This window comes from Ovis aries, chromosome 1 (assembly GCF_016772045.2).
Source record: "Ovis aries strain OAR_USU_Benz2616 breed Rambouillet chromosome 1, ARS-UI_Ramb_v3.0, whole genome shotgun sequence".
NCBI classification, from domain to species: domain Eukaryota; kingdom Metazoa; phylum Chordata; class Mammalia; order Artiodactyla; family Bovidae; genus Ovis; species Ovis aries.
Window position 1 is genome coordinate 112,769,011 of NC_056054.1, and position 25,264 is coordinate 112,794,274.

Sequence of the window (25,264 nt, forward strand, 5' to 3'; positions counted from 1 at the left end):
CCTATATAGTATCTTTGATTTTATCACTTGGCCCACAGAGGCTAAAATATTTCCTCTCTGGCCCTTTTCAGAAAAAAATTTGCTGACTTCTAGGTTAGAGCCTACAAACTTGACCCAGAAATACTTATGACTTGTACTTTGGGCCCTCCCTCCCCTGAGAGCCAAGGAGGTTAAAAAAAAAAAAAAAAACAACTATCACATAGCACTTTTTTTTTTTTTTTTTTGTCTATTCAGTAATCAGAATCCTATGGGAGGGGTCAGGCAAAAGGTGGACTCTGGAAGGCAAAATTAAATGTTAAAGAAAAGGAAAAAAGTGCTTACCTGGTTGGCACTGTAGTTAGTGGCCATGATCCTGCCACTTCCTGCTGTTTACCTTTGTTGCCTGGCAACCACAGAAGGCAGCCCTTGCAGGACAGCCTTGCAATTAGCAGGGGCTGCCTTTTGCTGCTTGTTATTCATTTTACTGGCTGATAGTGCCCCCAGTATTCTGCCCTGAAACTTAGGTGCATTTTCATTTTAGAGATGTGAGGGACAGAGTAAATAAATGGGGGAAAACTGGTTGAATAGCGGCCCTGACTTTTCTAGTGTAACTTCCAGGTTGTCTTTGACTGGGCTCTTCAACCACCCTAGCAAATCATGGCACCCAAGAGCAGTGTTTGTTCATTGGGTGGAGTGGTATAATGAACAACATGCTTTAGAGCCAGACACTGGGGTTTGAGTCCTTATTCAACACAGGAGCATGGGAGCTGTGTGATATAAAGCAGTTGACATCCCTTCACTGAATTTCTGTAGTCATTTGTATTGTGAAGATAATATACTAGAGCCTTTACAGGGGAAGCGAGGTAAAGGGAATAAAGTATCTAGATAATGTGCTCAGTACTGCCTAGACCCTGTTTACAGGGTACACTACTTCATTTTCTCAGAACAAAGGAATGATGTTTTAAAAAGCAGTTGATTCAGATTTGTCCCCAGAAAGAAAAACATATCTTATCCTTTGTCCTTAATTGACTCCTGTCTCTACCATCACTCTCTAGAATCATGCTGCTGCTGATAAGTCGTGTCAGTTGTGTCCGACTCTGTGTGACCCCATAGATAGCAGCCCAATAGGCTCCTCTGTCCCTGGGATTCTCCAGGCAAGAATACTGGAGTGGGTTGCCATGTCCTTCCCCAATGCATGAAAGTGAAAAGTGAAAGTGAAGTCACTCAGTCGTGTCCGACTCTCAGCGACCCCGTGGACTGCAGCCTACCAGGCTCCTCCATCCATGGGATTCTCTAGGCAAGAGTACTGGAGTGGGTTGTCATTGCCTTCTCTGCTCTAGAATCATGGAGCCAAAGAATACAGGTGCTTGGTGTCGGCTGGGTTGAGGTGGAATCCGGAGTTGGTGCCATGAGATTGAGCAGGGATGATGAAAGAACGCTGTAGTGTGGAAAGTACAGATTTAGAAGATGGGGTGGTGATGCTAGGACACAAACCTAGTATCTGTTGGATTAGGTGACCTCTCTGAGACTCATTTAAAATGATGTTATCAGCCCCATCTACTGGGTTGTTGGGAGAAAGTGGAATTGTGCTTTCTGAATTATAAAGTTTATGTGTAAGGTGTTAAGATGAAAAGAAAAAAACTAAGAAATAAGTTATCCAAAAAAAATAGAACATTGAGAACCAGAAGAGCGTTTTAGTGGATGCTTGTCAGTCCTTCTCCCTTCCTTCTTCCCCCAAAGTCCTTATCCCAATCAATACCTCAAGTACAAGAACACTCATACACTTCCAGAGGTGGAGGTAGAAACAGCTCTCATTTTAGAGGCAGTTAACAGATGGATAATATGAGCTTTGGAAAGGAGACTCGTGTGTTCAGTTTCTGTGGTTCTCATCACTCTCTAGAGTGATAATATTTTGGTCCCTAAAGCCATGATTATACTTAAGCAAGCATCATCTCTCTTAGAACTTCTATCTTTAGCTGGTATGCTTTTCTGATAGAGATGCAATGTTATATGATGGTTGCACTCATTTTTTTAATTAACTAGTTTTTGTTTCATTAAAAAAAATGTACATGGGGAAAAAAGTTTCATTTTAGGTATTTAATGAAAAGCAAATCTCCATCTGACTTCAGCTCCCATTCTTGCTCCTCAAAGGCAACTAATGTTATTATTTTCTTGTGTCTCCTTCCAGAAATATTATAGGCATTCTTAAACTAATGGGAGTAAGCTGTCCACATTGTTTGGCGATTTGCTTTTTTGACCATTTGGGGGATTTTTTTCATAACAATATATTATTTCATTTTAGGGTATACCGTCATGTATTTTTTAGTCTAATTTAGATGATATTTAGGTCATCTCCAGTCTTTTGCTGTTACATACATTGCTGCAATGAAAATCTATATCTACCTATATGAGTATAAAGATATATATATATATAGAGAGAGAGAAGTATATGTCTTTATGAGTACAAAGATATATATAGAGAGAGATAAAAGCATGCTTTATGAATGTATGTGATTAGTAGGATAATTCTAAAAGTGAACTGCAAACTCACAGGGTTTATGAACTTAGAACACTAATAGACAGTGTCAAATTGCTGCTCAAAGACCCTGCCAGTTTATACATCTGCCAGTGGTGTGCGTGAATGCCTAGTTCTCCACTCCCTTCCAACACTATACCAATGGTATCCCTGTTTTTGTCCACCTGATAATAAGAACTAATGTGGTTACTATATGCATGCACAGTCTTCATTGCTTTTTATTATATTTTCTCATTTTGTTCTCACAAGAACCCAGACCTAGGAAACAAGAGAATGCACAGTAAGGAGTAGAACCAGGATTCAATCTCAAGTATTCTGACTCTAGAGCAATCCGTTTTAACCATTACAATGTATTGCTTCTTAAACTGTAGGTGAAACATGGTGTTTCATTTTTTACATTTTCATTTCTTTAATTATGAGGTTTTCCCCTCCTTGTGTTTATATGTTTTATTTCTCTTTTTTTCCCCTGAAAATAGCCTTTCATGTTTTTTGCCATTTGCTATTGGGCTATTGATCATTTATATTAACTGTTTGAAACTTTATGTATTGAGGAAATCAGCCCTTTGTCAACTATGTTACAAACATTTTCCCCCAAGTTTTCATTTAACTTTTGTCTGTGGCTTTTCTTTTCTTTCTTTCTTTTTTTTGCCATGCACGGCTTCTTAATATTTATGTAGTCAAATATATTACTCTTTCTGTGCTGTTAGATGTTATGCTTTGAAAGCTTTTTGTAAATTCCAGTATGTACCCCTGGTTAGTTTTTATATTTAAATTTTTGTTCTGTTGGCATTTGTTTTGGTGACTAAACTGAGGTCAGACTCTAGATACCTACCTATTTGTCTCAGCATCATTTACTGAATAAGCCGTCTTTCCCTACCAACTTGAAATACCACCTTTATTGTATTCCCTAATATTTGGGTCTGTTTCTGGATCCTCTAGCCCATTCTTCTGTGGGGAGAGGTGACCATTTTAGGTTATTTGTGTCTCTTTAAAATCCATGGTTCAATCCTGCCTGAGTCCTGTGTGAATTCTCCACTTAATATTTCACAGACACGTACAAGAATTGTAATATAACTAGTAACAGGTATTTACAAGCTTCTAATAAAATTGTATTAAATTTTAGCCATTCTTCTGATTGACTGCTTGACTTCAGGTACAGCTGTTGTTCTTTCATCAAACCAACTCTTTCAAAATTGGAAGGGCTCATAAAGTCCCCACTGAAAATATATGCCTCACATTTTCATGATTTGATTCAGTTCTCTAATGCCTGAAACAGACCATTCAGTTCAGTTCAGTTCAGTCTCTCAATCATGTCAGACTCTTTGTGACCCCACGGACTGCAGCATGCCAGGCTTCCCTGTCCATCACCAATTCCTGGAGCTTACTCAAACTCGTGTCCATCGAGTAAGTGATGCCATCCAACCATCTCATCCCCTGTCATCCCCTTCTCCTCCCGCCTTCAGTCTTTCCCTGCATCAGGATCTTCTAACGAGTCAGTTCTTTGCATTATGTGGCCAAGTACCGGAGTTTAGCTTCAACCTCAGTCCTTCCAAAGAATATTCAGGACTGATCTCCTTTAGGATGGACTGGTTGGATCTCCTTGCAGTCCAAGGGACTCTCAAGTCTTCTCCAACACCACAGTTCAAAAGCATTGATTCTTCTGCGCTCAGCTTTCTTTATAGTCCAACTCACATCCATACATGACTACTGGAAAAACCATAGCTTTGACTAGACAGAACTTTGTTGGCAAAGTAATACCTCTGCTTTTTAATATGCTGTCTAGAAATGGTATGGACCTAGCAGAAGCAGAAGATATTAAGAAGAGGTGGCAAGAATACACAGGAGAACTGTACAAAAGGGATCTTCATGACCCAGATAATCACGAAGATGTGATCACTCACACTCACCTAGAGCCAGACATCCTGGAATGTGAAGTTAAGTGGGCCTTAGGAAGAATCACTACGAACAAAGCTAGTGGAAGTGATGGAATTTCAGTTGAGCTATTTCAAATCCTGAAAGATGATGCTGTGAAAGTGCTGCACTCAGTATGTCAGCAAATTTGGAAAACTCAGCAGTGACCACAGGACTGGAAAAGGTCAGTTTTCATTCTGATCCCAAAGAAAGGCAATGCCAAAGAAAGCTCAAACTACCACACAATTGCACTCATCTCACATGCTAGTAAAGTAATGCTCAAAATTCTCTAAGCCAGGCTTCAGCAATACCTGAACCGTGAACTTCCAGAAGTTCAAGCTGGTTTTAGAAAAGGCAGAGGAACCAAATTGCCAACATCCGGTGGATCATCAAAAAAGCAAGCGAGTTTCAAAAAAACATCTATTTCTGCTTTATTGACTATGCCAAAGCCTTTGACTGTGTGGATCACAATAAACTGTGGAAAATTCTGAAAGAGATGGGAATACCAGACCACCAGACCTGCCTCTTGAGAAACCTGTATGCAGGTCAGGAAGCAACAGTTAGAACTGGACATGGAACAACAGACTGGTTCCAAATAGGAAAAGGAGTATGTCAAGGCTGTATATTGTCACCCTGTTTATTTAACTTATATGCAGAATACATCATGAGAAACGCTGGGCTGGATGAAGCACACTGGAATCAAGATTGATGGTAAGAATATCAATAACCTCAGATATTCAGATGATACCACCCTTATAGCAGAAAGTGAACAGAAGCTAAAGAGCCTCTTGATGAAAGTGAAAGAGGAGAGTGAAAAAGTTGGCTTAAAACTCAACATTCAGAAAATGAAGATCATGGCATCTGGTCCCATCACTTCATGGCAAATGAGGAAACAGTGGAAATAGTGCTGACTTTATTTTTCTCGGCTCCAAAATCACTGTGGATGGTGATTGCAGCCATGAAATTAAAAGATGCTTGCTCCTTGAAAGAAAAGTTATGACTAATCTAGACAGCATATTAAAAAGCAGAGACATTACTTTGCCAATAAAGGTCCATCTAGTCAAGCCTATGGTTTTTCCAGCGGTCATGTATGGATGTGAGAGTTGGACTATAAAGAAGGCTGAGAATGGAAGAATTGATGCCTTTGAATTGTGCTGTTGAAGAAGACTCCGAGAGTCCCTTGGACTGCAAGGAGATCAAACCAGTCAATCCTGAAGGAGATCAGTTCTGGGTGTTCACTGGAGGGACTGATGCTGAATACTGCAATACTTTGGCCACCTGATGCAGAGAGCTGATTCATTTGAAAAGACCCTGATGCTGGGAAAGATTGAGGGCAGGAGGAGAAGGGGATGACAGAGGATGAGATGGCTGGATGGCATCACACACTCAATGGACATGGGTTTGCATGAACTCCAGGAGTTGGTGATGGACAGGGAGGCCTGGTGTGCTGCAGTTCATGAGGTTGCAAAGAGTCGGACACGACTGAGTGGCTGAACTGGAACTAGGTTGGTCATAGCTTTCCTTCCAAGGAGCAAGCATCTTTTAATTTCCTGGCTACCAATACCATCATCTGCAATGATTTGGGGGCCCAAAAAATAAAGTCTGTCACTGTTTCCATTGTTGCCCCATCTATTTGCCATGAGGAGATGGGACCAGATGTCATGATCTTAGTTTTCTGAATGCTGCATTTTAAGCCAACTTTTTCACTCTCCTCTTTCACTTTCTTTAAGAGGCTCTTTAGTTCTTCTTCACTTTCTGCCATGAGGGTGGTGTCATCTGCATATCTGAGGTTATTGATATTTCTCCTGGCAATCTTGATTCCAGCTTGTGCTTCATCCAGCCCGGCATTTTGCATGATGTACTCTGCATATGAGTTAAATAAGAAGGGTGACAATATGCAGCCTTGACGTACTCCTTTCCAGATTTGGAACCAGTCTGTGTTCCATGTCCAATTTTAACTGTTGCTTCTTGACCTGCATACAGATTTCTCAGGATGCAGGTCAGGTGGTCTGGTATTCCCATCTCTTTAAGAAGACAGTATTCCCATCTCTTTCCACAGTTTGTTGTGATCCACATAGTCAAAGGCTTTGGCGTAGTCAATAAAGCAGAAGTAGATGTTTTTCTGGAACTCTCTCACTTTTTCGATGATCCAGCAGATGTTGGCAATTTGATCTCTGGTTCCTCTGCCTTTTCTAAATCCAGTTTGAACTAATGGATTTCTTGGTTCATGTACTATTGAAGCCTGGCTTGAAGAATGTTGAGCATTACTTTGAGATGAGTGCAATTGTGCAATAGTTTGAACATTCTTTGGCATTGCCTTTTTGGGGACTGGAATGAAAACTGACCTTTTCTAGTCCTGTGGCCAGTGCTGAGTTTTCCAAATTTGCTGGCATATTGAGTGCAGCACTTTCAAAGCATCATCTTTTAGGATTTGAAATAGATCAACTAGAATTCCATTACCTCCACTAGCTTTGTTCGTAGTGATGTTTCCTAAGGCCCACTTGACTTTGCACTCCAGGATGTCTGGCACTAGGTGAGTGATCACACCATCGTGGTTATCTGGGTCATGTTGATCTTTTTTGTATAGTTCTTCTGTGTATTTTTGCCACCTCTTCTTAATATCTTCTGCTTCTATTAGGTGCATACCATTTCTTTCCTTTATCGTACCCATCTTTGCATGAAATATTCCCTTGGTATCTTTAATTTTCTTGAAGAGATCTCTAGTCTTTCCCATTCTATTGTTTTCTTCTTATTTCTTTTCATTGATCACTGAGGAAGGCTTCTTATCTCTCCTTGCTATTCTTTGGAACTCTGCATTCAGATGGGTGTATCTTTCCTTTTCTCCATTGCCTTTAGTGTTTCTTCCCTTCTCGGCTATTTGTAAGGCCTCCTCAGACAATCATTTTGCCTTTTTGCATTTTTTTTCTTGGGGATGGTCCTGATCCCTGTCTCCTGTACAATGTCATGAACCTCCATCCATAGTTCATCAGGCACTCTTTCTATCAGATCTAATCCCTTGAATCTATTTGTCACTTCCACTGTATAATCATAAGGGATTTGATTTAGGTCATACCTGAATGGTCTAGTGGCTTTCCCCACTTTCTTCAATTTAAGTCTGAATTTGGCAATAAGGAGTTCATGATCTGAATCACAGTCAGCTCCCAGTCTTGTGTTTGCTGACTGTATAGAGCTTCTCCATCTTTGGCTGCAAAGAATATAATCAATCTGATTTTGGTGTTGATCATCTGGTGAGGTCCATATGTAGTAGCTTATGTTGTTGGAAGAAAGTGTTTGCTATGACCAGTGCATTCTCTTGGCAAAACTCTGTTAGCCTTTGCCCTGCTTCATTTTGTACTCCAAGGCCAAACTTTCCTGTTACTCCAGATATCTGTTGACTTCCTACTTTTGCATTCCAGTCCCCTATAATGAAAAGGATGTCTTTTAGTTTTTTGTGAAGGTCTTGTAGGTCTTCATAGAACTGTTCAACTTCAGCTTCTTCGGCATTACTGGTTGAGGCATAGACCTGGATTACTGTGATACTGAATGGTTTGTCTTGGAAACGAATAGAGATTGTTCTGTCATTTTTGAGATTGCATCCAAATACTGCATTTCGGACTCTTTGGTTGACTATTAGGGCTATTCCATTTCTTCTGAGGGATTCCTGCCTGCAGTAGATATAATGGTCATCTGAGTTAAATTCACCCATTCCAGTCCACTTTATTTAGCTGATTCCTAAAATGTCAATGTTCACTCTTGCCATCTCTTGTTTGGCCACTTCCAATTTACCTTGATTCATGGACCTGACATTCCAGGTTCCTCTGCAATGTTGCTCTTTACAGCATTGGATCTTGCTTCTATCACCAGTCACATCCACAACTGGGTGTTGTTTTTGCTTTGGCTCTGTCTCTTCATTCTTTCTGGAGTTATTTCTTCACCCATCTCCACTAGCATATTGGGCACCTACCGACCTGGGGAGTTCATTTTTCAGTGTCCTATCTTTTTGCCTTTTCATACTGTTCCTTAGACCATTAGGAAATCTTTTATTTGGATTGGGATCATCTGCCATTGAACAACAAATTTACTCTGTGTCTAGAGGAAATGTATGAACTGTGTAATTGAGGGCAGCCACCACGTTGAGCACTGGAATCAGATTGCATGGATTAAATTCTAGTTCTGCTTAAATGTGTGACTTTGGATAAGTTAGTTGATCTTCCTGGATCTGAGTACCCTTATGGTGTGAAATGAGCATAATTTTAGTTTTGAGCATTAAACATACATAACATGCCTAGTAGGTGCTTGATGCATAGGGAGTGTTCAATAATTTTAGCATTATTATTGGCTCAAGAATGCCCAGTAAAAAGAAGTACATATTCAGGATACCTGAAACAGAAAAGGGGGGAATTTAATATAAAGTTATAGGATATTTACAACAGATTTCAAAAGTAGAAAGTATAGTTTGGGCCTCAGAGGGTATTAGAATCTGGAGGATAGAACATGATCAGGAAGGGAGATTTTTTTCCTCCATCTCTTCTTTCTCTGCAAGTCAGCCAACTGATTTGCTTCCTCACTGACAGCCACCATCCTGAGATAACTTGGGTTCATACCTTTCTTGTAACCTTATAAGATAGAGTCTTAACTAATACAGTAGGAGAGAATGGGAAGGACAGAAAGAATGCTGGTCAGTTGAAGTGGAGAGAGGCCATAGAAGTAAAACTTCTGCTTTGAAGCAGTGGATCTTCTTTTAAACGAGTAGGTAATAACTTTCCCACAGTCAGTTGTTAGTTTTCTGTGTAGTTTCCCACGCTTCTGTGCAGATTCCAGAATAGAAATAATAGGGATTTCCTGGCGGTCTAGCGGTTAAGACTCCATGCTCCCAATGCAAGGGGCACAGTTGTTCTTTGATCAGGGAACTGAAATCCCACATGCTTCACAAAATGAAACAAAAATAAAACAAATTTTTTAAAGGATAGAAATAATACATAGAAAAATATATTTTATTCATTACCTTTTTCATATATTGCTAAGTCACTTCAGTCGTGTCCGACTCTGTGTGACCCCACAGATGGCAGCCCAACGGGCTCCCCCGTCCCTGGGATTCTCCAGGCAAGAACACTGGAGTGGGTTGCCATTTCCTTCTCCAATGCATGAAAGTGAAAAGTGAAAGGGAAGTCGCTCAGTCGTGTGCGACTCTTAGTGATCCATGGACTGCAGCCCATCAGGCTCCTCCATCCATGGGATTTTCCAGGCAAGAGTACTATACTACTTCGTTTGTAAGATCAAAAGATATATTTTGAATATCATTAAATATTAGTGCATAAAGAGCTTCCTTGCTTTTTTACAGCTGCATAGTATCACACTGATGATGTATTATAATTTATCTAACCAGTTTTCTGTTGTTGAACATTTAGTTTGTTTTTAAACTTTTGCTATCACAATGCAGCAATGACTAACTTTGTACATGTGTTGTTTTTCGTTGTGTGAGTATGATAAATTTATAGAAATAAAATTGTGAAGTCAAAAGTTATGTGCAATTTGATAGATACTGCCAAATTACCTTCTAGAGGTCATATCCTCTCCAGCCATGTATCAGAGATCTTGAAGCCTTGACAGATAGGTTAGATCTCCAAGTTTGCTTTTATCCTGCATCTCTTCCTAGACATTAAAGAAAAATTTGCATTGTTAGGTAAACTATCTCATTTAGTGCTTTCTAATTGGTAACAGTCAAAAGTTTCTACTTGAACTTTCAGTGTATTTTACTTCCTATGGCAATTTTTCCCCCCTTTTTTGTCATGCTGCTTGCAGGATCTTAGTTCCCCAACCAGGAATTGAACCCAGGCCCTTGGCAGTGAAATCTCGGAGTCCTAACCACTGGATGGCCAGGGAATTCCCCCCATGGCAATTTTAAAACCAGAAGAATCATTAGTAGCCTCAGTAGTAAAAACTTGGTTGTTGCTGTTCAGTCGCCAAGTCATGTCCGACTATTTGAGACCCCATGGACTGCAGCATGCCAGGAATCCCTGTCCTTCCCATCCCCCAGAGTTTGCTCAGGTTCATGTGCATTGAGTCCGAGATGCTATCTAAACATCTCATCCTCTGTCGCCCTCTTCTTTTGCTCTCAGTCTTTCCTAGCATCGGGTTCTTTTCTAATGAGTCAGCTCTTAGCATCAAGTAGCCAAAGGATTGGAGCTTCAGCTTCTCAAGAGTTTTCTCCAGCACCACAAATCCTAAAGCATCAATTATTAGGCACTCAGCTTTCTTTATGGAACAACTTTCACATTTATACATGACTACTGGAAAAACCATATCTTTGATTATATGTATCTTTGTTGGCAGAGTGATGTCTCTACTTTTTAACATGCTATCTAGGTTTGTCATAGCTTTTCTTCCAAAGAGCAAGCATCTTTTAATTTCATGGCTGCAGTTACTTTCCACAGTGATATTGGAGCCCAAGAAAATAAAATCTGTCACTGCTTCCAGTTTTTCCCCTTCTATTTTTTTCTTGAAGTGGTGAGACCAGATGACATGATCTTAGTTTTTTGAATACTGAATTTCAAGCCAGCTTTTCACTCTCTTCTTTCACTTCATCAAGAGGCTCTTTAGTTCCTCTTCACTTTCTACCATTAGAGTGGTGTCATCTCATCTATTACATAGTTTAGCAAACAGCTTTTGAAGGTTTCTTCCAGATGGCTCCAAAGTGCCCTGCATGCTGTTTCACTGGGGCACGTGATGGTGGGTCTTAGAGTGGAGACTTGGCTTTCACCCGTTTTCCTGAGCTAACAGGATCTTATCCATCCAGCTATTGGCCCAACTTTGAACTATTTAAACTTCCTGTTTTCTATATATTCCTTTATAGGAACTGAAGACATAGTTCTGTACACAGTAAACATTGAAGAAATGGATGGCTGCAAATATAGAAACGATTTAAAAAATTCTCTATAGATGACAAACTTCTGACCCTATTTTCGTTCCTGTAATGGGGTTGCAAAGAGTTGGATGTGACTGAGTATATACATACTAAGTACCACATATGAAGATGCTAGAGGAAAGCAATAGGTGAGCAGGTGGAGGGGTGGGGTTAAGAGATTCCTGGGTAGTTTTTCAATATTGCTCCCTATATTAGGAAAAATTTCAGTCCTCCTTTACTGTCACGCTACTATCTCATTAATAACGCTTCTGACACCAGATGTGGGGGGGGTTTACTCATACAAGTAATTCCATGACAAAAGCTGGGTATCCTACAATTGAGCTCAGGGAGATAATATCTGGTGACAGCATCAGACCCCACAGGTTAAGGGCTCAGTCCCACAAGACTGCCTGCCCTCCTACCCTTCAGATGCCAACTGCAAGTCCAGGTTGCTACTTGTGCTTCTGATCAATCAGCTATAAGTCAGAGGTTCCCATAATCCCCTCCTTAAGTTTAGGTAATTTGCTAGAATGGCTCACGGAACTCAAGAAAGTACTCTTTACTGCTTTTTATAAAAGGCAATGAGAGGGGACTTCCCTGGTAGTCTAGTGGTTAAGAATCCACCATGCAATGCAGGGGACCTGGGCTCAAACCCTGGTCGGTCAACTAAGATCCGATGTGCCACAGAGCAGCTAAGTCTGTGTGGCACATAAAGAGAAGTCCGAAGATGCGACAAAGAACCTGTGTGCTGCCACAAGGACCCAGAACAGCCAAAATAAAAATTTTTAAAAGAATAAGATAAAGGATACTGATGAACCTCCAGATGGAAGAGATGCTCAGGAAAGGCGTGTGGGAAGCAGTGTGAAGCTCCCATATCCTCTGCAGGCCTGCCACTCTCCCTGGAAACTCTCCAAACCTTACTTATCTTATTGGGGTTTCCATGGAGGCTTTATCACACAGGCCTAATCCATCCTTAACTCCACTTCCAGCACCTCTCCCTTATACAGAGAATGGGGGTGGGGTTGAATTCTAAGTCTCTAATCACAATTTGGTCTTTCTGCGACCAGCTTTCATCCAGGAGCCCACCAAGAATCACCTTGCTGGGAACAAAAGCACCCCTATTACCCAGGAAATTCCAAGCACTCTGTTAGGAACCAGAATCAAACACCAAATGTTAGCATAAAAGATGCTCCTAGAACCTTTATCACTTAGGTATTTACCAGGGTCAGGAGCTGTGTGGGAAAAACGTGGGCAGAGACCAATATATACATTTTTGATCATCTCACATGCTCATATAGACAATAGCCAAAAAGAGACAGAACTTAGGTATTATATAATAAAAGTATTAGGATAAAGTTAACCATTAGAACAAAAATATAAACTCTTTTAAATACCAGAAGATATGTTTAAAAAGGACGGAGGAAGCAAATGAAATAGATCATATGGTGAGAGACCTAAATATACAAAAAGTATGTAACATAAAACCGTAAGGCAGGACTCCCCTGGTAGTACAGTGGCTAAGAACCTGCCACGCAATGCAGGGGGCATGAGTTCGATCCCTGGTGGGGGAAGATTCCACATGCCACACAGCAACGAAGGCTGTTTTTACCCCAGAACTGCTGAGCCCACATGCCTCAGCCAGTGAAGCCTGTGCTCTTAGAGCAAATGCGCCACAAGGAACGCCAATGCAGTGAGAGGCCCCCAGATGCCAATCAGAGTGGCCCCCACTTTCTGCTACTAGCGAACGCCTGCATACAGCAACACAGACTCAGTGCAACCAAAAATGAATCACTTTTTTTAAAAAGTAAGGCGGATCTAAGGCCAAACATATTGACTACATCAATAAATATATAAACAAGCTTACCTCACCTGTTAAAATGAGTTTCATATTGACCACAAAAGCGAATTCCAACACTATGCTGTATAAAAGAAATATATCTAAATTGAAGAGATTCAGGAAGCCTAAAAATAAACGACTAAAAATGTACCAGAATTTTTTCTGTAATTTAAGCGGGGGTTGCAATTGTAATTATCCAAGAAAGTAGGATTCTGACTTAAAAGGTTTAAAAGAAATAAAGAAATTTTTACCACAATTAAAAAATCAGAAGAATTATACTTAAAATGGGAGAAACAGAAACAATAATAATAAGAAGAACTTTAACAAATCTTTCAGATCTAGGGAGAGAAAATGACAAGAAATTAGTACAGATACAGACAACCTAAACAACACAATAAATAAGGCATATTTAAAATATATTAAACTCTGAAACTTGATAGTAGAGAATATGGACCCACACACACACCAACAGATGCATATAAAGGATTCACAAAAGCTTGGCATGTGTGTGCTCAGTCATGTCCGACTCTTTGTGACCCCACAGACTGTAGCCCACCAGGCTCCTCTGTCCTTGGAATTTTCCAGGCAAGAAATGCTGGAGTGGGTTGCCATTTCCTTCTGACCCAGGGATCCATGTCTCTTGAGTCTCCTACACTGGCAGATTCTTTACCACCTGTGCCACCTGGAAACATTTTTGGCCACAGAAAAAAAAATCTCAATAAAGTCCAATTTAAATTTCCAAGTGGGAAATTTAAAAGCCTCCTGTTAACCACTTCTGGGTCAAAGGAGAAATGCAAAACAAATTGAAAATATTAATAATGAAAACAAGAATTATGGGAAATAGTTAAAACAGCTGTCAGAGAAAGATTTATACTAATAAATGAATAAAAGTTTAAAAGCAAAAATAAATGAGAAACATTATGACTCCAAAAACTAGGGGGAAAAGCAAAGCAAATCAAATAACAGCAAAAGGAAGAAATCAGTCAAAAGAAAGTCAGTGACTCCTGGGTTTGAAAACAACAACAAAAGTAGAACTAACAAATAAATCCAAAAATGTTTCTTTGAAAAAACTAAATTGACAACTTCTTAGCTGAACCACTCAAAAAACAAAGAGGGGGGAAATTTCAGCACAAATACATAAAACTAGAAAGAAAGAGACATAGAAGAGGAACTTAATAGTCTCTGTAAATATGTTTGAAAATCTACATTATGTACATAATTTTGTGTAAAATCCCAGTTTAATAGAATTGATTCATGTGGACACAAAGTAAAAACAGACCATTTAACATAAAAGAATTAGAGAAACTGATTAGACTTACCCCACGAAACAAAACAGATCCAGATAGTTTCACAGAAGATAATATTAAACTTAAAAAAAATAAATCCTTAGCTTTTCAAGCTATTTTCGAACATGGCAAAAGAGGAACATTTTCAAAATCATTTTCCAAAGTGAGTGTAATATTGATTCCCAAACCTAAATTTTGGAATCATGACAAAGGCTGAACAAAATAGATCAACTTCACTTGTTAATACTGATATAAAAATCTTAAATAAGATATTAGCAAACAGAAGCCAATAGTACATTAAAAAATTTGTATCATAAACAAGTGGGAAATACTCCATGGATGCAAAAATGGTGAGTCAAAGGAAATTCATTAATGTAGTAAATCATATTAATGGATCCAAGGTAAAAAAAAAAAATGTATACTCATCTCCAAAGATGAATTGATAAAATGAGCCTATCACAGAGAAAGACATACAAATTTCTGTTAACCATGTGAAAAATGTTCAGTATTGCTCATAATTTTAAAAACATGGAAATTAAAAGTACACGGAGATAGCACATCTTACCCATGAGACTGAATACATCCAAAACTTTGATATCATACTCTGTTGATGAGTCTGTGAGGAAACAGGCATTCTCATATGCTGAGTACGAAAATGTAAAATGTTACAGCCTACACAATGGAGACTTTGACAGTATCTAACTAGCACGATTATCAGTGCCTTTTGATTAAGCAATCCGTTTTTAGAAATCTATCCCAAAGATACTCCAACAGAAGTATGAAAAGTGTACACAATTATATACAACCTTATTTGTAATAGCTACAGACTGGAAACAACCTAACTGTCTGCCAGTAATATGGTACCTCCACAAAAAGGAGTACTATACAGTACTTTTTTACTGTAAAAAAGCAGTGGGGAAGACGCTGTTATGGAGTGATAGCCAAGAAATACTTTTAAGTGAATAAAGAAAGGTGGAGGGCATGTGAATAGTGCGCTATTGTTTATATTTAAAAGGAGATATAAAAAAAGGGCAGAGGAACCAGAGATCAAATTGCCAACATCTGTTGGATCACTGAGAAAGCGAGACAGTTTCAGAAAAACATCTACTTCTGCTTTAGTGACTACGCCAAAGCCTTTGACTGTGTGGATCACAACAAACCGTGGAAAATTCTTAAAGAGATGGGAATACCAGACCACCTGCTCTGCCTCCTGAGAAATTTGTATGCAGGTCAAGAAGCAACAGTTAGAACTGGACATGGAACAACAGACTGGTCCCAAATCCAGAAAGGAGTACATCAAGGCTGCATATTGTCACCCTGCTTTAACTTATATGCAGAGTACATCATAACAAATGCTGGACTGGATGAAGGACAAGCTGGTATCAAGACTGCCAGAGAAATATAAATAACCTTAGATGTGCAGATGATACCACATTTAGGGCAGAAAGCGAAGAGGAACTAAAGAGCCTCTTAAAGAAAGTGAAAGAGGAGAGTGAAAAAGTTGGCTTAATACTCAGCATTCAGAAAACTAAGATCATGCCATCTGGTCCCATCACTTCATGGCAAACAGATGGGGAAACAGTGGCTGACTTTATTTTTCTGGGCTCCAAAATCACTGCAGCCATGAAATTAAAAGACGTTTGCTTCTTGGAAAAGTTATGATCAACCTAGACAGCATATTAAAAAGCAGAGACATTACTTTGCCAACAAAGTCAAGGCTATGGTTTTTCCAGTGGTCATGTATGGATGTGAGAGTTGGACTATAAAGAAAGCTCAGCACCGAAGAATTGATGCTTTTGAACTGTGGTGTTGAAGGAGACTCTTGAGAGTCCCTAGGACTACAAGGAGATCCAACCAGTCCATCCTAAAGGAAATCAGTCCTGAATATTCATTGGAAGGACTGGTGCTGAAGCTGAAACTCCAATACTTTGGCCACCTGATGGGAAGAATTACTCGTTAGAAAAGACTCTGATGCTGGGAAAAACTGAAGGCGGGAGAAGGGGACGACAGAGGATGAGATGGTTAGATGGCATCACTTACTCAATAGACATGAGTCTGAGTAATCTCCAGGAGTTGGTGATGAACAGGGAAGCCTGGTGTGCTATAGTCCATGGGGTCGCAAAGGGTCAGACATGACTGAGCTACCTGACTGAACTGAACTGATAAACATGTGTGTTACTAATAGAAAAAATAACATAGGAAAAATAAGTGGTATGATTAGAGATTACCTTTAGAGAGAGAGAGAAGAAATAATGCAGAAAAGATAGAAGATAAGCTTCTTTGAATATACTTTGTTTTGTACAGTTGATTTTAGATCCATGTAAATATTTTATGTGTGTGCTTAATCACTCAGTTGTGTCCGACTCTGCGACCCCATGGACATTAGCCCACTAGACTTCTCTGCCCATGGAATTCTCCAGGCAAGAATACTGGAGTGGGTAGCCTTTCCCTTCTCCAGAAGATCTTCCTAATCCAGGGATCAAACCCAGGTATCCCGCATTGCAGGCGGATTCTTTTCCAACTGAACCACCAGGGAAGCCCCTCAAATGTTACATATGTAAAATACGTAAATATTTTACAGAATTATAAAACTAAAGAAAAGTGAAAGAAAGTGAAGTCGCTCAGTCGTGTCCGATCTTTGCAAGCTCATGGACTGTAGCCTACCAGGCTTCTCTGTCCATGGGATTTTCTAGGCAAGAATACTGGAGTGGGCTGCCATTTCCTTCTCCAAGGGATCTTCCTGACCCAGGGATAGAACCCAGGTCTCCTGCATTGTAGGCAGAGGCTTTTACCATCTGAGCCACCAGGGAAGTAAATTATGTAAATATTTTACATAATTATAAAATTAAGTTAAAACATAGAGTAATTCCTACATAAAATGAATTATCATTGTGAAAACAATGTGGAAATAACAGCTTTATTTTAAAAAAGAAGAGATAGTTGGCTAAATGCACAGCTATATAAAGGAGTTATATACTTCCTCTGCATGGTCTATATTTCATCTACTTCCATTAAACATCACAAACTTCCTATCATTTTCTTTCTTAAGATGAAGTCTCCCTCTAGTGGAGATTAGTTTTCCAGCTAGTCCCCCTACACTACAAAGGAAGAAATGTTTTGCCCATTGTCTCCAAATCCTTAAATGACGTCAGTATTAAAGTCCAGAGTCAGGGACAAAGTCAAGTTTTACAAGGAAGCTGGTGATTCACGTCAATGTACGGCAAAAATCACTACAATATTGTAAAGTAATTAGCCTCCAATTAAAATACATTAATTAATTTTAAAAAATAAATAAAAGGAAGCCGGGATGGGGTTGGGCGTGGAGTGGGGAGGAGAGACATGAGCGACTCTAAGAGCCAAGAAAATCTGGTTGTTCAACCCAGAACAGGGAAGGAACTTCAAGTTCCTGTTGGAGGATTGCCACCACCTCTGCCCAGAAAGACGTGATTAATATGTCAGGGTCACTGTGTACTCAGCGAAATAGCTCCCCCCAAGGAGTTGCTTTAGGGGAAAATCTGGGCGGGAAGTAGCGAGGAGTAGATGAAGAGAGATTCTCCTGAGCCAGATAAGGTGTGATGAGGGTGAAGTCCGGCAGCTCTCGCAGAGACCCACTGACCCTGGGGTCAGATGTGTGAAAGCCCTGCCTCCTCAGAGGCTGCTCATGGGGAAAGGTGCAGGCGCGGTCTCTTCCGGTCCCGGCAGGGGAGGAGAATCAGAGATGAGCCCACACTGACAGTGGTCTGTGGGGATACGGGGGAGGGTCCTGTGTTCTGGGCTGTCCTGGGTCTCATCTGACCTCACAGAGTGGGTACTACTCAGAGGAAAACTCCTTTAGAGTAGAAATTCTCCTAACATCTGCTCCAGTTGCTGAAAGTGTATGCCATCCTTCCCTCTCTCTGTCACATGGCGGCTTGTAGAGAATGCTCAGTGGTTGCCACCTCAGCATGTATCTCCAATCTCCATCACAGTTTTAAATGAGAATACAAAAAGAAGTGAACAGTGAGTTTAGTCTCCTAACTTCATTTTCTGGTCCTATAAAATCTAACTCCTTGCAGGAGAAGGATAAATTAAGAGTCTGGGATTAATGTGTACACACTACTATATATATACACACACACACACACATACATACACACACACATATAAACAGATAATCAACAAGCACTTACTGTATAGCACAGAAACTGTACTCAGTATTCTGTAACAACATATATGGGAAAAGAATCTGAAAAAGAAGGGATATATGTATAACTAATCATTCAGCTGTATGTCTAAAACTGACACATTATAAATCAACTATACTCCAATATAAAATAAAAACATTTAAAAAATCCACCTCTAGGTATATACCTAAGAGAAATGAAAACATAGGTCCACATACTTTATACATGAATATTCAAAGCAGCAATACTCATAATAGCTAAAAAGTAGGAACAACTCTAATGTCCAAAAACCGATGATAAAATGCAGGATAATCAACAGAATGGAATATTATTGAGTAATAAAAAGAAATGAATTCCTGCTATTATTTCTCTCATCGGGTTAACAAAGAAATGAATTATCAATACACGCTGTAACATGGATGAACCTTGAACTAAGTGAAAGAGGCCAGTCACAAAGAACCACATATTATATGATTTCATTTACATGAAACTTCCAGAATAGGCATCTCTGTATGGACAGAAAGTAGATTAACCGTTGCACAGGGCTGAGGAGGGAACTGGGGATAATGGCAAATTGGTACAAGATTTCTTTCAGGGACTATGAAAATTTTCTAAGATTTTGTGATAACAATTGTACAAGTCTGAATATGTGAAAAGTCATGAAGTTAAACAAATGAATTAAATAACATTAAATGAATGAATTGTATGGTCTATGAATTATATCTCAATAAAGCTGTTAACAATAAATATATGAGTTGATAACACCCTTCCCCCAAATCTAACTCCTTAATTTAGCTCTGGGGGCCTGCTGTTTTACATATCTAGCCGGGAATACTGTCCAGGAAATAATTAGTCATTTGGATGATTATTTTAGTCCATTCCCACTTCTGTCTTTGTTCTGCCTTTACTTCCTCCCTTTAAAAGGTGAACTGAAATCCCAGAGGGAAAACACTGACCTGACTATGTACAGTGACCCTTCCTATGTGCAAAATATAAGAAACATGTTATAAAGGGACAAAGTTCTTGATACAACAAAAAATAATGTGAAGTTTATACAATGAAATATTACTAGCCCTAAAAAAGCATGAAATCCTGACATATGCTATAACAATGAATGAACCTTGAAGACATTATGCTAAATGAAATAAGCCTGTCACAAAAAGAAAAATACTGAAAATACCGATTCCATTTATATGAGGTAGTTAATGATCAAACATCACAGAAGCAGAAAGTAGAATTCTACAGATGGGGGCTGGGAGGGCAGGTAGTGGGCATGGAGAGTTATTGTTTAATAGGTACAGAGTTTCAGTTTTGCAAGATGAAAAGAATTCTGGAAATGGATAAGGGTGATGGTCACACAACAATACGAACTGTACACTTAAAGCAGTTCATCTAAGATGATAAATTTTATATGTATTTTATAATAAGAAAATTTTTTAAAGTAATGTGTAAAGTGAACTCTACTCAAGACTGCCAAGAAATAATGAGACTAGGTACTAATGAATGATACTAGGATTAGATCTCAGGTCTAATTTTAAGTACCAGCAGGAACACACCTCTCCAGAGTTCTATGTCCCTCCTTTTCACATGCATGAATCACTCAAATGTCCTCTTCTCCAAGAACATACTGCCTCAGACCACTCCCAAATTTTATCCTCTCCTTCTTCTTTTGTCAGAAATCAGGCCAAGTCACTGATTTCCTAAAAAGTCTAGATCAAAGTTTTCACTCTCACAATTATCAAAATTTTTGAGCTATTAGAGCCAAAGTTTTTAAACTTAAGTTTTGCAAGCCCCATGTAAAGTGAGAATAATATTAGTACATTTTGTATATGTGAAAATTGAAACATAGGAAGCTTAAACAATATGTCCAAGATATACAGCCAGTAAGTTGAAGAATGCCAGCAAATTTGGAAAACTCAGCAGTGACCACAGGACTGGAAAAGGTCAGTTTCCATTCCAATCCCAAAGAAAGGAAATGCCAAAGAATGCTCAAACTACCACACAATTGCACTCATCTCACACGCTAGTAAAGTAATGCTCAAAATTCTCCAAGCCAGGCTTCAGCAATACGTGAACTGTGAACTTCCAGATGTTCAAGTGGTTTTAGAAAAGGCAGAGGAACCAGAGATCAAATTGCCAACATCCGCTGGATCATGGAAAAAGCAAGAGAGTTCCAGAAAAACATTTATTTCTGTTTATTGACTATGCCAAAGCCTTTGACTGTGTGTATCACAATAAACTGGGGAAAATTCTGAAAGAGATGGGAATAGAGACCACCTGACCCGCCTCTTGAGAACTCTGTAAATTCTTCAGTGTTCAGTCTTCTTTATGGTCCAGCTGTCACTACTACATGACCACTGGAAAAACCATAGCTTCAACGAGACAGACCTTTGTTGACAAAGTGATGTCTCTGTGTTTGTCATCGCTTTCCTGTCTGTGTTTGTCATAGCTTTCCTTCCAGGGAGTAAGCGTCTTTTAATTTCATGGCTACAGTCATCATCTGCAGTGATTTTGGAGCCCAAGAAAGTGACTGTTTCCATTTTTTCTACATCTATTTGCCATGAAGTGATGGGTCCGGATGCTATGATCTTAGATTTTTAAATGTTGAGTTTTAAGCCAGGTTTTCACTCTCCTTTTTCACCTTCATTAAGAGGTTCTTTAGTTTCTCTTTGTTTTCTGCCAGTAGGGTGTCATCTGCATTTCTGAGGTTATTGATATTTCTCCTGGCAATCTTGATTCCAGCTTGTGATTAATCTGGCCTGGCATTTCGCATGATGTATTCTGTATGTAAATTAAAAAAAACAGAGTGGCAATATACAGCTTTGACATACTCCTTTCCTAATTTGGAACCAGTCCATTCTCCCTGTCTGGTTCTAACTGTTGCATCTTGACCTGCATACAGCTTTCTCAGGAGGCAGGTCAGGTGATCTAGTATTCCCATCTCTTTAAGAATTTTCCACAGTTTGTTGTGATCCACACAGTCAAAGGCTTTAGTGGAGTCAATGAAGCAGAAATAGATGTTTTTCAGGAATTCTCTTGCTCTTTCTATGAGCCAACGGGTGTTGGCAATTTGATCTCTTGTTCCTCTGCCTTTTCTACATCTAGCTTGTACACGTGTAGTGGCTCACAATTTACTCATTACATTCAGAGAGGGCACAAGGAGAAGCGGGCAACAGAGGATGAGATGGTTGGATGGTATCGCTGACTCAATGGTCATGAGTTTGAGCAAACTCCCAGAGACAGTGAAGGACAGGGAAGCCTGACATGCTACAGTTCACAGGCTTGAAGAGTCAGACATGACTTAGTGACTGAACAACAACAACACACAGGAAAAAATGTAGCCTATGTTATAATTGACCTACCCTGTTCTTAAACCTGTAGCCTACAAGATGTGGAGAAACGGGGAAAATGTAACTGTCCAGTTAAAAATCTCTGCTCTTGTTTAAGTAGTAGCGGTGACTGTGTTTGTAAAGATGACAACAATATCTCTCACCCCATAAACTCTTTTGAAATGTGACCTGGAAAACGACCCTTCAAGAGGTAGAGTCTATTTCCCCTCTCTTTAAATCCAAGTTGGCCCCGTGACCTGTTTTGACCAACAGAATGGAATGGAGGTACTGATAGGTAACTTTTAGAGGAGAGCTTTAACAGATCTGCAGCTTCTGCTTGCCTTGGTAGAGGCATTCCCTCTTACTACTCCATGCCATGTAAGAAGACCAGTTACTCTGCCAGAGATAAAGGCCATGTGGAGAAAGGCTTAAGGCTAAACTGATCATTCTGGCTCCAGCCGAATTCACATCTGAACCATGAGAAATAATAAATTGTTATTTTAAGGCACTAAATTTTAGAGTGATTATGCAGAAATAGATCATTTTTCAGATGATTCCGGTCCCCAGTCATTAAGTCACCTCTGGTCTCCAAGTCTTCTCAGCTGAAATTCAGAAGCAGAGATAAACTGCCTCTCCCCTCGTACTCTTTCCAAATTCTCGACTCTGGAATAGTTTGTTACACAGCAATAGACAACCAGAACACTGTCTTATCCCCCTCCAGGTGGCATCTAGGTGAAGCTGGAGCTACCATGGCCTAGAGGTAGCAGAAAAAGGAGGCAACCTCAGGTCCCTGTGGCTGGCTGGCATCTGGGACTTTACTGCTCTCAGATGTCTTGGGGTAGCCTTGTCCCTAGGTACTATGTGCTAAGTTGCAGCTGATTCTGTTGGGTCTTTAGCCAACCTGATAGTAATTGCTCAGGTCCATGGACCCACCCCATTCATTTGCCTTTAGCTGCAAAATCTCTGCCTTGTCCCATTCCCAGACTTCTACGAAAGATATTTGTTCTAGTCCAGGTGTCTTTCCTTGGGAGGAGATGGGAATAAAATCTATTCAGAAACCATTCCTCTCTCTATCCACCCTGCCCCCAACAACTCCCAGTGTGACTGGATTCAACCAGGTCAAGTTCTCAAGTCCTACTCAGGGGTTTTTTGGTTTGTTTCGTTTTTTAATCCATTCCTCAGAAATGGGAAGCCCAGATGCCCTTCCAGCACTAGCCCCACCTTCAGGGTTTCATTAGAATATCTGGGAGTGTTCTACTAGGGCTAAAGCCAGAGCACTGTGAGTAAGGCAGCAAGAAGCACTGCTGGCGCCCAGCCTCACTCTCCCCGCCACCTCAGTTTGTTGTCAGAAGCCGGGCAATCCGCCTCTCCCGTGGTAGGGCTGGCACTCACATTCCCTTGTTTAACTGGAACCTCACAGTCGCCCCCTCCAAGGGCTCCAAGACAAAGTACATTTTTTGTAGGCCTGGTCTCAAGCGATGCTCTGATTAAAAAAGGGACTTGTGGACAATCAGTATAAATGACCTGGGTCTGGGTCTAGCTCCATCACTAGAACGGAAACTCAGGCATGTCGCTTTACAACTTATTTCCACACCTGTAACATTGTGACGTGTGACCTGGAAAACTACCCTTATGATTATCTCATAAGATCGTTAAAATGGTTAAAGGACATTGTAAGTTACTGTGACAGCAAAATGACTGCAGCCTGTAAACAACACCACAGACGCTGCTGAGAAACTACTCTGAAGAAGCAAGGAGGAATGTCAGTATATACGTGATTTTGGTGAAAGGCGAATACATGCAATTGAGTGCATATTTTTTCCAGGTTTCTGCTAGTCTCATGAAACTTTCCGCTAATCAGGAAAACAGTCATCACCCTGAAGGATTTCAGTGATTTTCTAGATATGAGGAGATTCAAGAACTGGGTTCACGAGCCTGGTACACTGGATAAGAATCCGCTTGCCAGTGAAGGGAACCTGGGTTCAATCCCTTGTCCGGGAGGATCTCATGCCAAGGACTACAACTACTGAACCCACATGGCAACTACTGAAGCCGGTGCTCCTCAGTGAAGAGCAGCAGTAGCCCTTGCTCTCCACAACTAGAGAAAGTCCATGTGCAGCAACAAAGACCTAGCACAGCCAAAAGTAAAAAAAAAAAAAAGAATTGGGTTCATAAAAGCGGCTCCTGAAAATATCTATTTAAAGAACTGTCCTGCCAGTTTCCTTTCTCCACCCACCTCACCCCACCCCACCCCACCCCACCCCAGCACAGAGGGCCTCATTCCCGCTCTCCTTTCCTGCTCTCAACATCAGGGGGTGTTGGTGGTCAGCAGCTGCAACAGCACATGATTTAGTCCTTACAGAGGTAGATGGCAAGTGCCCACGGCAAGTGCCAACCTGTAGTTAACACTGGGATTAGGGTGGAGCTGGAGGAGCTGGAGTAAACTGCACCCGGCTGGAGTGAGAAGCGTTCAGACCTATGGGCTTACCACTCGCCTGGGAGCAAGGACAAGGCCGTCATTTCCAGCTCCTGGGGCCTAGCTGGGGACACCAGCAGGAGGCTGCCTGCGCTGTACTCCACGTCCCTCCCACCGATGTGTGGCGTGGCTGGTACCGTGTCATGCTGATCCCGTTGCCGGGAAGTGTCGCTCCTTCCCAGCCTTCCAGTCCTGACTCAGGCCTGACTGGCCGGAAGGCCCGACCGCCGCAGGCCTGGGCAGGAGCGGGGCGGGGCCCCGCGCGGGCCGAGTCGAGCCGGCGGGCGTGCGGGCGGGGCCCTGCGCGGGCTGCGGCTGCTGGACCTCTCAGACTTCCCGGAAACCTGGGCCGCTTTTTCCCCAAGTCTCAGGCTTCTGGTCCTGGGTTAGGGTTCTAGGGTTGAACAGTTAAGGCGACGAAAGTGGCTATAGTGCACGGTCCCTGCCTCGGAGTCGGCCCTCTTCCTCCTCGGCGCCCAGGGGCCCAGGTTTCGGGGCTGTCCCCGCATCCCGCGGCGTCTCGGCTGACTCGCGCGCTGCCCAGCTGCTGGTCCTCGGAGCCTTCGGGAAAAAACGAGGAAGGAGGGGTTAGGTGGAGCTTGGACGCCCCCAGGAGTACGAAGGCGAAATCACGCTACCAATTAATTTTTGGAGAAATTCGCGATTTTGTAACTTTGTTAATGCGTCCATATCTTCTTTGTCTGTGTAATAAAAGTTTATAACTTCGCCTTTACGTAACTAGATTACTCTCTTCTCATGATATCGTGTGTCTTTTTAGCCTGCTTGAATTCGGCTACCCATTCCAGAAAATATCCACTGACATTTTCACTTAAAGTTAGGTCG

General features: G+C 40.8%; 1 protein-coding gene across 8 annotated transcripts in view; it reads right to left on the reverse strand.

Moving 5' to 3' along the window:
- Nucleotides 1-24,658, reverse strand: part of CFAP126 (cilia and flagella associated protein 126) — a 28,189-nt gene extending 3,531 nt beyond the window's left edge. Inside the window, exons 1-4 of one of the 8 annotated variants that reach the window (XM_060415510.1) lie at nucleotides 24,559-24,658; nucleotides 18,623-18,678; nucleotides 9,981-10,078; nucleotides 322-9,351 (exon numbers count right to left, since the gene is read on the reverse strand). In XM_060415510.1, coding sequence (XP_060271493.1) covers nucleotides 322-348 — 27 coding nt within the window. In that variant the 5' untranslated portion in view covers nucleotides 349-9,351; nucleotides 9,981-10,078; nucleotides 18,623-18,678; nucleotides 24,559-24,658. Of the gene's footprint in view, nucleotides 1-321; nucleotides 9,352-9,980; nucleotides 10,079-13,194; nucleotides 21,398-24,433 lie in introns of all 8 variants that reach the window. The other 7 variants (XM_060415485.1, XM_060415503.1, XM_060415489.1 and 4 more) reach the window with 7 other exon arrangements.
- Nucleotides 24,659-25,264: the final 606 nt, after the last annotated feature.